At 42.4% G+C, this 12,408-nt stretch overlaps 1 protein-coding gene across 2 annotated transcripts in view; it reads right to left on the reverse strand.

The window, feature by feature from the left end:
* RORA (RAR related orphan receptor A) overlaps nucleotides 1–12,408 on the reverse strand; it is a 697,371-nt gene that overhangs the window by 170,820 nt on the left and 514,143 nt on the right. For both annotated transcript variants that reach the window (XM_037054025.1, XM_037054024.1), the window contains exon 2: nucleotides 1,236–1,265. In XM_037054025.1, the coding sequence (XP_036909920.1) occupies nucleotides 1,236–1,265 (30 nt within the window). The remainder of the gene's footprint in view (nucleotides 1–1,235; nucleotides 1,266–12,408) is intronic.

The following is a 12,408-nucleotide window of genomic DNA, read 5'->3' on the forward strand; positions in this document are numbered from 1 at the left end:
ACTGGAGCTGTGCATTGAAAGATGGAGGTACTGTCCTGATTGTGTGTCCATTACAGGCCTGACCTTTTCATCTTTCCTCAAGTTATCCATTGAAGCCCATGGAGGAGCCGCGTAGAGAGACTGTAGGACTGGGCCCTAAAAGTCAGGCAGCTATGAGATTTGATGGGATTTTTTTTCTTTTTTCTTTGCTATAAATACAGATAGACAGACAGACAAACCCAAGAGTAGGTTTCAAGAATCAACTGAGGCACAAGATAAACTACTTTTATGTTACACAGATTTTTTCCCCCAAATCTTTCACATGAAATAAAAACATTTTTAAAGTGTAATTAGGAAAATTTGGGGACATGTCTTTGCCAGCCCTAAATTGTGCCATAAATATCTCCACTGCTTGCCTTAGAAGGATGCCAAACACATCTCATAGGTAGCACATATCTGTGATCTAAAATAGTCATCAAATTCTCATGACACGATTAATTCAAAGTGTAAATATGCTGGTCCAGTCCAGTGAGAGTTGACTGCCTGCATCAATGACGTATTAGTTTCATCCTGAGGTTCAAACACAGTCAAACATCATGGATCAGATTGCAAATCACAACACTTTACATTGACGTGAGTTTGTAAACCTGTAGTATGGTTTGAATGAAGGCAATTGATGAAAGCAGTTGAACCTGAGAAGTGCGAGTGAGTACAGAGTATAAATCCAGCGCACATTTCCACATCAAACTACCGATGCCATTAACCGGGGCCCTGGGAGGCCACACTCATGGTCAAACAACAGCGCCTACATTCCCAGTCAGCATCTCTGCTCCACAGACACAAGTACAAGACGGCCTAAGTTGGGAACTAGTGGTGAGGAAAAGGAGACCAAGGTGTAAAAGAAATCAAAGTGATGTTTCCTAGAAACATGACTCTTCTAAGCAGGATCCAGAGTAAGGATGATCAGTAAGTAATTAATTGATCCTCCGAGCTAGATTTTATGTTTTTCTTCTACAGCGTAATGGCTTAAGTCACTAGAATTCCTCAGAATATGTCTAGACTTTCTTTAACACACACTCAGTACACACAGGTGGAAATGCACCACTTCTGACCACCACAGGTAGGAAAGTATGACCTCTGCTGACCACGGATCACAGCTGAAACATTAGTTTATACTTGAAGGGTCACAGCAGCCAGACATATGCGAATTCCAACTCTTCAGAAAACGTGGGACAAGAGAAAAATGCATTACTTACATGTATGTGTCTTCTTCGTTACTGAGATACCTGGAAGAGAAGAAATAATGACAAAGGTAAGAAAGCATCCTGTGTGTGCCTCTCAGCACATACACTGTCCGCAGAGTAGTCAGGGACACAGGTTGTTCAGACGGTGGCGGAGAGACGGGATTGGACTTCATCTTTCACGGCAGCATCCCTGGACCGACCCTGGAGTAATGCCACCATGAACGATGAGGACAGTGAGCATCGCCTACTCATTTAAGAGGCTCTGTGGTAAAAAAAAAAAAAAAAAAGAAGTACCACAGATACTAATTAAACAGGGTGAGAGAAGACTCTTATTTTTTATTTTAAATAGGGGAGATGATCATCTTTATAGGCAGAGCAGGGAAGATTTAAGACTCAAGAGAATGATGCCAACCTACACAGACAACAGAGCGATTAATTTGCTGTGGCCATTGATTCTATGTTTACTTTTTAATGAAAATGACTCTTCCCACTTGCCTGAAGCACAACTTTCAATGGTGAGGGAAAAATACATCCGCAAAATGTACCTATCTGTCCATACACATTAGGGTCAGAGGGGGGAATGACTTGTGAACAACACCAAAATGAACACAGACACAGAAAGTATGAAAACATGGATTCATGACTCAGCACCCTTGACATTTCCAAGATTACTGACAGAGAGCAGGTGACAAATGGAACCAAGCAAGATCGGGCACGCAAGTCTACCCAAGGACAGCAGGGACGCATGCTCAGTGCAGACAGTGCGATCTGCGTCAGAAGGCCTGCTGCCTTTCCCACTCTTCCTGCTTCGTTCTGCTTGGGGGTTATTCTTGAGACCACATAGGCTGGGAGTCAAAAAACTCTTGAAAACTTTTCGCCTGTGACTAAGAACTGTGGTGAACCTTGACAATTTTTTTCTTTCAAGTTATTAAGAGAGCTATTTAACCCTCCTCTGGAAAGTTAAAGTTGTTAAAAAATGTGGCATCCACATCAGACTTATTACTTAGCTATGGGACATATGGTACAGGGAAGAAATCCATTTTGAAATCTATGGTAGACATGTTTTTTTCAGTTAGTTTGAAAGTGAACGCCACAGCCAAAATCACACACTTGTTCCCCCGACAACTTTCCGAAGGACTTATTTAGGGAAGCTGGAATTACATAGCCCAATGCAAATTCTTTTTTTTTCCCTTTTTATTGAGGGAAATTAAGCTATTGTTTTTCACCATGTTTGAGTTGGCTTCCCAAAGTGAAGTTAGAACTTTCTGCAAAAAGGCTCGAAGGCTCTCTCACATGGGAACTAAAAAAGCATTGCGGGACCTTTCAAAATCACCTTGATCGTGGGAAGGGCACTTGGCCCCGCAGTGGGAGCGAGCAGAGTTTAAAATCTGAATACAATTTGCAACTCCAGCTTGTGACACCAGCACCAATAAGTGGGTACATTAGTGCTCTTTCAGCATTGTGGGAGCTATATGTGTACCTTCCTTAGGAAATAGTGCTTTCTGGAAAATCACTTTGAGGAGAAAGTGCTTATACTGTCACTCCTGATTATTCAGAACCTCCACACAATCGGATTTAACACAGCCCCAAACAGACCCATCTATATTCGCTGAGTGTGGAACTATTTTCTCCTGACACCCAAAGGCCTGATGAAAATACCACCGCTTTGACTTTTCTACTTAAATTTATTATACACTGTGATGCAGTGTTCTCGTCAAATATTTTCATGATGATTACACTGATAATAGATCTTGAAAATCTTTCCAGGAAAGCTGCCTGATCTTTGAGACCATGGTTGCACGGAGCTAAAACTTCTCATAACTGTGCCCGGGAGAAAGCATGACGTCAGCAACGGCACAAACTCGGTCCCTCACTTTTGATTAACTGCCAATTAATAATCAATCGAAATAATTGGGGGGCACACCTTTATTAGAGCTGCCAGATTTGACAAATAAAAACAGGATACCCAGTTAAGTCTGAATTTCAGAGACCAATTTATCTGAAGTTCAAATTTAACTGGACAACCATAATCTATACAAATATAAGATTGATTTTATCTATTATATACAATGAAGAATATGCTAGTCAATTAATAAACACAGTTTTGTGGAGAAAGGATTAAAAACACACTTCTCCTATGAAAGCAGTATTTTTAAAAAATGCATCATGACTTCTAAGTATGGGGATAGGACTGTGCATATTTATGTTTTTTTTTTACTTGATATTCATTATGGAAAGAAAATTCTATTTTCCTAGAAAAAGCAAACAAAGAAAACTATGAACCCACAGAAGACAAACTTAATGGAACACTCAGAAAATGCACCGGAATTCCCTTCCTCCGCCTCCTCTCCTGAGAAATAGCAACAGTGCTCACACTGAGGGGGAGGACTTGTGCCCTCCTCTCTCTGTGCACGATCTAGTGCTTCCTAGTGACCGACTCCACAGAAGTGGGAAGAAGCAAAACCGTCCCTCTCATTTCACAGACGGATCTACGGAGGCCCAGTTTTTCATTAGCATAATAAAAAACTTGCTGTGGGAAGTTAATATCAGACTGGAAGTGTGTCCACAGCACACATTTTAAAACCCTGGTACAGAGGGTGCCTCTCAAAAAGAGTTAATATTCAAAGAGAAGATTTATTCCCTAGAGCATAACTCTCAGCAGTCAGTGCTGCCGATAACTCCCTGTCCCCCAGCCTGTCTAAACCTGGAAGCCCCACCAGGGCTTGAGACCAGAGGGGCCTGTGTGCCCAGGTTTGTGACCAGCAGCCATTTCTTCTCCATTCAGTGGGGTGGGGTGTGACTTCCTTTTTCTCTTTCTTCTCATCTCCCCAGAGGTTGCCAAATTCCCGTCTTTCTCATCATAGAACTCCCCCTCAATGAGACTGCAGCGGGCACGTATGGCCCAGGTCCTCAAGCAGAAGAGGGAAGGCTAATGCACACCTAATGCTACAAGGAACAGCAGCGTGTCTGAATCAAAAACTTTTGGGGAACTGGGTTTTCTGAAGACAAATTTGGATGAGTGTTTAGGAGGCAAATAGCTTTAATTCTGCCCAGGAGTGAAAAAGAATAAACTTTTTAAAGGCACCTCTTAAGGTAACTGGCTTTGGAGTCAAGCTGGCTGGAGCTGGCAGGCTTAGCCCATCCACTCTGCTGCCTCGGCCAGGAGACTCAGGTAAGTCACTTAACCTCTGAGCCTGTGTTTCTTAGCCTTTACAATTGTAAAAGATTACTTTACATGTATTATAATCATGATGATACTCAGAGGCTGTTGTGAAAATTAAAATGAAATAAAAATGTGTAAAGAACTTGACAAACTAGACAAGGTGATATCAGGTTAATGGTTTACTTTGAGAAAGGGTGGGGGCAATCCACACAGTCTTATTCTAATAAAGTCGAATTAGAATGTACTACTGAAAGATAAGCCACAGCTACTCATGATGTTTCTGGGTTTCTCACTGACTCAAGGCCTAGCATTCTGGTATTGAGATCTATGCTCCTGACTTCAAAATTCATATTTGATGGCGCACAGCATGAGACATACGACCAACTTCCTAAAAGTAAGTGGATTCTATTCTCCACCCTGAACTCCACTGGATTCTTTCCTCCCTGAAATCAAGGACAGATATTTGCTCCCTGGCAAGGGAGTGAAGTGGGATCCTGACCAACCAGCGCAGGCAAAGGACTTAGCTTACCACCACCAAAGGGTGTCAAACCAGGTCCAGATGTTGTGAAGGTTTTGATTCACTTCCCAGTGACTGGGAAGGACACCAAGATTCTTTCCCTGAGATTTGCACACAGGCCATCGAGCAGATTAATGTTTACTACAGACAGTGGGACTTCCTGGAGTTGTAGGAAGAGTGATGGGGCAGAACCAACTTCTAAATGCAAAGCACTCACATACCCCGAGCCAAGAGTGAACTCGCTGGATGATTTAGGCAAGTCACTTAACTTCTCTGGGTCGTTGTTTTCTCATCTGTTCAATGAGGTAGTTGAACTACACGATCCTTAATTTCCCTTCTACTTCGCTGATCAGTGGCTCCTTGCCCTGCTTTCTAGCTGTCAAGCCAAACCTCCTCTTTCTAAGCAACAGGCTGCCAGATCTATTTCTTGCTGTACAAAATCTACTGTAGCTCACAATCAAAGGTAACCACCTGAAACTTTTTCCTTTTTGCCTTTAAATCTAAAGAAGAAAGAAGGCAGTGCCCACAAAAGGTTATATAAGTAAAAGATACACTTCTTTTGGGTGATATTTTAAAATTATCTGGGCTAGAGAAAAATGGTACCTTTTGAAAAGTGACAAGACTCCTTATATTATATTTCACCCAGATCACACACACATATAGATTTATTTCCAGGTAATGCTTTAATTTTTCACTTAGCAATATTATAGCAGTTTTATATTGCCAATTAATACTCTTCAAAGTAAGAGAAAAAATCTCCACAAATATCCTATTCCAAGTAGGGTTTCTAATATAGCAAGACTGCCTGACTCTATTTAGTCAACCATGCTTCAAAGTAAAGAAAAGGAAATGTAATGAAAATACCACAAATTTATCACTGTCACGGTTATCAGTAGTTTCAAAGTTATAGTCACCACAGAGCAGAGCACTTCAGGAATGTAATCTGATATTTTCAATCAGTGCCAAATCTTGGACCAATTAAACTTCCTTGATGGACTTCTTATTATTGTCTCTTGGCTTCTAGGCAACTGTCTGGATTCCAAGTTTATTTGAACCTTTTGGGGGGAGGGTAAGAAATGACATCTTTCTTCCTCCCTAGACATGCCGATTGATAAGCCAGCATTTCCAGAGGCCCTGCCTTCTGGACAAGTCCCTGGCTACAGAGGTGCCCTCTGCTGCCTTGCCAGCATCCTGCCTGGGAGTCTTCTCTTGTCCTCTTTCAAAGTGAAATAATTGCTGGGAAAGACATACTTTCAACATGGAAAATTTCTGTGTGAGAATAAAAAACAAAAAGGAAACAAACACAACATAGAATACCTAAAATAAAGTGCAGTGAAGCTTTTTTTCCTTCTTCTTTTTCGTTTCAAAATATGCCATTGTTTCCACATGTCAAGCAAGTTTGTATGGCAGGGATGGGAAGATGTACCCAATGATAATTGGCCAAATCTTTAATTGGCCAACTAGCCCTGAGTCTATAGTAGCCCTGCACATTGACTTAGTTTAATTCCTAGAAAAGGAGGGCTCCCTCTCCAAAGGCCTTCATAACAAGACTTACTCTCGCTCTTCACAAGATGCCTGAGTTTAATAAGATGCTCACTGATCGAGCTGTGATGTCCTGGGCAAATGGCCTAACCTTTCTGAGCCTTTATTTTCTTCTCTATAAAATGGAGATGAGATTCTCTGTGCTGAGTTTATAGTAAGACTTCACTGAGAGAATTCACATAGGACACCCAGCACAGTGCCCCTACAGACACCCAGCCTCTCTCCACAAAAGCTGTTTCTAATGGCAGACACTTTGCATTGGATAAACAGAGAGATATCCTGTGGGCGGAGACAGGCATACCCATCAGGGCAATGCTGTTAAACAGGTGGATAACCTGGTAAATGAATGTTCGAAAGCTCAGACAACTTTCAAAATAAAATCTGGGACATGTGACCTCTTTTTGCCATATTCTCAACAAGCATCCTGCAAAGAATGATGCTTTCTCCTGGGTCCACTCGATGCTACCTGTACTTGCTTTTGACTTCCTCAATTGTAAGGAACTAGTAGCTAAAACAGCACTTTCAATGCACTGTATGAACATTAACTAAGGAACAAGGCCCAACATTTAGGCTCTTCTTTTTTTAATGATTAGCAACTGTTTCCTAAAGAAAAATATCACTTTGTGCTGGCCCTGTGTCTCCCCTGCCCCCAGCCCTGAGTTGTCCCCTGAACTTGTTCCACCCCTCCCATGGTCAAGGAGAGAGTCTGTGCAGGAGGTGGATCAGGACCACAGCTGAGAGGGCCTCACCAAACAAAATGATGATACAAAACAATGTCCTTGTCTAGGACAAAAGAGCTATTAATGATAATCAGTACATATTACTGAAAGTGCTCCAACTAATCTCTGGACTTTGTTTCAAAAATTCTTAATGGACACTAATGCTTAGAGTTCACTCAAAAGAGAAATAAATTATGTGCCAGGGTTGCAGGGACCAAGGACAACACGCAGAAGGCATCACAGCATTAGCAGTGTTACGACAATCAAACATTTTGTAATTGCATAAAAAGCCTTTAGAAATCATTTAGAAATACTAATTATGAAGATAAATAATACTTTCATGTGAGCTTTCTTTCACATGTGAGTCTAGGTTGAGCTGTTTTAGTAACAATATTCCAGCTCTTCTACCAATCAAGGTGCTTTTTACAACATAAAACATTCCATTTTCATTTGAAAAATGGTCATGGGTATTGATAAGAGGATTTTTTTCCTCTTTGAATTAACATTTTTTGGTGTTGTGATCGTCCTCCATGCCTAGGTCACATGTCCTGACATTGGTACTCAGAAATATCTTTTAATTTTGGACAGGCTGGCCAGAGCTTTATCCTCTTTCAAGCCCTGCCTTTGCCTTTGATGGACTAGTTCCAAGGGCACAACCTTATTCCTAGTCCCCCAGCAAAGTCAACATGAAGAGCCATCAGTTAGCCCACAACAAAATTTTGAGACTCAGTTTATTTGGGAAACATCCATCTTGTCTCTTGGAGCTTCCTATTCAATGCATTATACACAATCCAGACCTGAGAAGGGCAATTTCTCCTCTTAAGGCTTGCCGGTGCCAAATACTTGATTAGCACTAATGGACAGTAAGAACCGTATGAATCCTTCTTCTTTCAAATTGATTCACTTTTTCAAGTCTCTATATTGAAAACGGAGCTTACCCATTAGATAGGACTTGGGTGACTTAAATGTGATGCCGCAGCTCTGAGCAGGGATGTGAGAAATGACAACTATCAACAACACTTCCAGGTTAGCCTTTTAGCATTGAGGAGTTTTACAAGTACATAGTGCAATTCAGGTAAAAATTAGCAGCTCTTACCACACTTTTCCAGGAAACGCTTTACTTTATGTACCTCTGGAATCTGTTGAAATTGTTTATCTTTGCCACGAACAAGGGCAGGCACCGACTTGAACTGTCTGTAGGTGCCTTGCCTGGATGTTGTCAAACACCGGGCTGCAGCTGTGATCTGCAAAAGCAGAGCTACCGGAACTGGTTGGGTGAGGGTGACCCGAGGAGAATAGAGTTGCGGCCCCAAAGCAAGTCAGACACAAGGGGCATTTTTCACATAGTATGCCCTTGTGTAGACAACCTAAATCATACCTCGCGGAGCATGGATCCTGGTCAGCATACCAGGTCAAGGCAAGTAATCACTAAAGCAATTTCACCGGGTCTGTCCCCAGACCAAAGGCTGCCGCTGACAGGAGAAGCTTGGATGTCCCAGGGAGGGAGAGGTTATGGCAAAGGAGACTGCAATCCAGGCATTCACTCACATCCTGAGCTGCCTAGAAAGGAGAGGGAACCTGCTAACGTGGAAACAGCCGTAATTTGGTTCTAAATTTGGGGAAATTGAGTTCCACCGGCAGAACCAGGACAAACACTCAAAGCCCCAGGATCCAGTGGGAGCAAATAAACGTGTAGAAGGGGCGAGGTGGCTTTAATCATCCCTGGACACACAGGACACCGCACGTCTTTAAAGGGTTTCTGAGGACAGTTATCAACTCAAAGAAGCAAGATGAAATCTTCAATTAAGTATACATTTGTGGCCTCTGGACTGGGCCCTCCTGGGCAGCAATTCGAGAACAGAAAGTAGTCACCAAGCTCTTCCCTTTGCATTTACAGAATTTAGACTGGAAGTATGACAATAAGTATGACAATTATTACATTACATAAGTATTTTCCATATGAGATTTAGGGTCAGAAAACCTGGATTTCAGTTTGAGTTCTGTCCTTTGCCAGATGTATGAGTTTGGCCAAAATAATCTCTCTGAGCCTCAGTTTCTTCATCTCCAAAGACGGGAAAATATTTTCTTGTTCAATTTGACCACTAGAAACATAGTCTTTGGAAAATCATTATAGGTGTACCCAGAAAGGTTCTCATAGCATTGCTTCTGTCAGCCAAACACCAGGGAGCAATGACCCAGATGTCAACAGTACAAAGTTAAATAAGCCATGGTATGTCTACATAATGGAATAGTCCACCATCATTAAACTAATGAAAACTTAATTGCACAGAAAGATGTTCTAGCTGTCCTAAGGGAAAAAAAAACATTCAAAACATATATGCCAATATTCCCTTCAGATCTCTGCTCAAAGGTCACCCTCTCCCAGGAAGCTCCCAGGTCAGCTTATCTAGAATTGGGTCCCCAACCCTGTTCTCCACTCTGTTATACTTTCCTCATTGTGCTCTCCCTGCGACATTCTATTAAATAGCTGTTGTATGTCTTTCCAACGATGTTATCTGAAAGTTGGGTGCTTCGTGTTCCTGGATGACCACTATATTTTCAGTGCTTAGAACGGTACCTGGCACATAGTAGGAGCTCAAGAAAAACTGTCAAATAAACGAATGAATGGCTCCCCAAAGCCATGCAGCTAGTCTACCGATGGTGACCCCACAGCCCAGTCCTCTAGAAGTGTACAGAGAACACAAGTGGAATATAGACGGTGAGGCAAGTGCTTGATGGGCTGGTGTGGGGCAGAGGAGGTGAGGTTTGCACAGGTAAAAAGAAACACAGGAAAGGGAGGCTACATATACAAGTGAGAGGGGAGGGAACACCCCCCCCCCCCCCCCCCCCCCCCCGCCNACCCCCCCCCCCCCCCCCGTCCCAGGACCCTGAGGTCAGGCAAGCAGTAGAAAAGTTAAAATGGCACTTCTAAACACTTCTGATAAAATCAATCTGGTCATTACCAGAGCTGAACACAGGCCACACAGGCCTCATCGGTTAGAAAGAGCTTTATGATCTTGTTACCGGATCCCCGACACAGAAGCGGCAGAGGTCATAACCCAACTTGTAAAGCTAATCTCACATTGGCTCTGGCATGATAAAGAACCTACAGAAAAATTCCCTATTAGCCACATGCTCTCGCAAGAAGAAGACCTTGCGTGACTTCTCATATGTGGCAATTTAGAGCAGTTTAACCCTCCCATTTCTGAGACTGAGAAAGCGGCTCTGAAAACAGTGACTGTGGCACTCAGGGTTCTTGGCTATAACAGTTTAGAGGCTGACTTGTGTTTAGCCATGCCCTTCTCTTCAGAGTGACTTAAAAATAAAAATCAGGATGTCCTTGCCACTGAATTATGCTGGGATCAAAAACCAAACTTAGTTTATTTTGATTTTTTAAAGATAGCTCTGTTTTCCATTTGGAAAGCCCAGATTTTAAATCCTTGGAAGAGGAGGAGGAGGGGGAAGGGGAAGGGGAGGGGGATTATAACTCTGATTTGTGAGTTTGGGGTCATTCTTCTTGAACAGAATATGTAGCATCATTTCTTGACTCACACTCTTCTGGACCACATGGTCCGGGTCACGTCTGTGAGAGCAGAGCAGAAAGGGAAAAGGAATTTACACCACATGGCAGGTTCAGGAAAGGAAACAAAATAACAATGACAAAACCCCGAGTGGCCTTGAAAAGAAAACAGGGGAGAACGTGAGTGTAGCAGGCACTGAACTGCATACTGAAATGTGAAATACGTACGGACGATAGGATAGGATGTGTGAGATTTGCCTCAGAATGCTTTGGCAAAGGAAAAGAAACGATAGATGAAGCAAGACGGGGCAAAACCTTGAAAAGCCTTCAATCTGGGTGTTGGTGTATGGGAATTCACTGCATTGCTGCCTTTCTTTGTGTGTATGTTGAAATTTTTCATGATAAAAAGTCCTTACTGGGACCTGGCTGGTGTAGCTCAGTGGATTGAGCGCGGGCCTGCGAACCACACAATCATGGTTCAATTCCCAGTCAGGGCACATGCCTGGGTTGCAGGCCAGTTCCCAGCAGAGGACTCACGAGAGGCAACCATACATTGATATTTCTCTCCTTCTCTCCTTCCCTTCCCCCTCTAAAGATAAATAAATAAAATATTTTTTTAAAAAGTCCTTACTGGATGGAAAGGCTTTTAAATAAGGCTTAGCCCTCCTCACATTAAGTGTGTGGGTGGTTCTGACCATGTGTGCGACACAGCATTGGTATTTCCTACTGAAGAAAGTGTTTCTCACCAGATTAGGTCAGAATGCTTTGGGGAGCAGATACCATCAGAATATGCATATTTGGCCATTCATCTTCTTTTATTTATGAAAATAAACATTAAATACCCTTTATTCCTCCTCCTTAGCGCTGCAAATCTTTCCCATCATGATTTTGTCAGCTATGATCCATTTTAGGAACATAACCTCATTGGCTTGTGAGGAAGCACCTGAATTTGCTATGGCCATGTGAAGGAAGCATGCAGTAGAAAGTAAGTCAGACATGACTTTGAACCCCACCTACCCCTCCCCTGGCCCTCTGCCATCTTTTTACTATAGTTTTAATGGGTCTGCCCTCTTGGATAATCTTTTGCTCGGTTCTCTTTGTTCTCAGCAGCCCATGTTTTGTTGACTGGATAAAAGTCCCATCAGTGGTATATAATAGCAGCCACGCTTGAAAGCAGGCCACCTCTACTATATAGAAACCTAACGGAATCAGACGTCCCTTGGTTAATGATCCTAAACAAAAACCTGAGAAACCCTGGCTATCCTCTTAAGTGGTTACTTTTAAGGCAGAGGGTTACTTTTAACTTGTAGTTCAGCCCTTTTGCAGGTAATTTCAATTCATCATTCAGAATAGCAATCCGATCCTCATTCAAACAAGATGTAGCATTTCCCTATCAATTTTTTTTGTGCGTGTGTCCTACATTTTTAATCACTAGAAGATTATTCCAGGACAATTTGCTGTTAACCATTGCAATGATGTATTCATTGGTGCACAGTTGACAGCACCGTTTCAACCTAACTTCTGATTTCCTCATCTCCCTCTGTGAAATAAGCAGTGAAGATATTAAGCTATTTTTCAATGAGGAAGCTGAGTGTCAGAGAGATGCAGGGGCATGTTCAAGGTCAACTGGCCCCCATGTGGCAGAGCTGGGACCCGGGTTCAGTCAGTGACATTCTCTGTGGTTGCAGTTATTTCCTGCTCTGGCTGAATTCTCTAAGTGCTCC

Source organism: Sturnira hondurensis, unplaced genomic scaffold, assembly GCF_014824575.4.
Source record: "Sturnira hondurensis isolate 20B ecotype Veracruz unplaced genomic scaffold, ASM1482457v3 Scaffold0008196, whole genome shotgun sequence".
In the NCBI taxonomy this organism is placed as follows: domain Eukaryota; kingdom Metazoa; phylum Chordata; class Mammalia; order Chiroptera; family Phyllostomidae; genus Sturnira; species Sturnira hondurensis.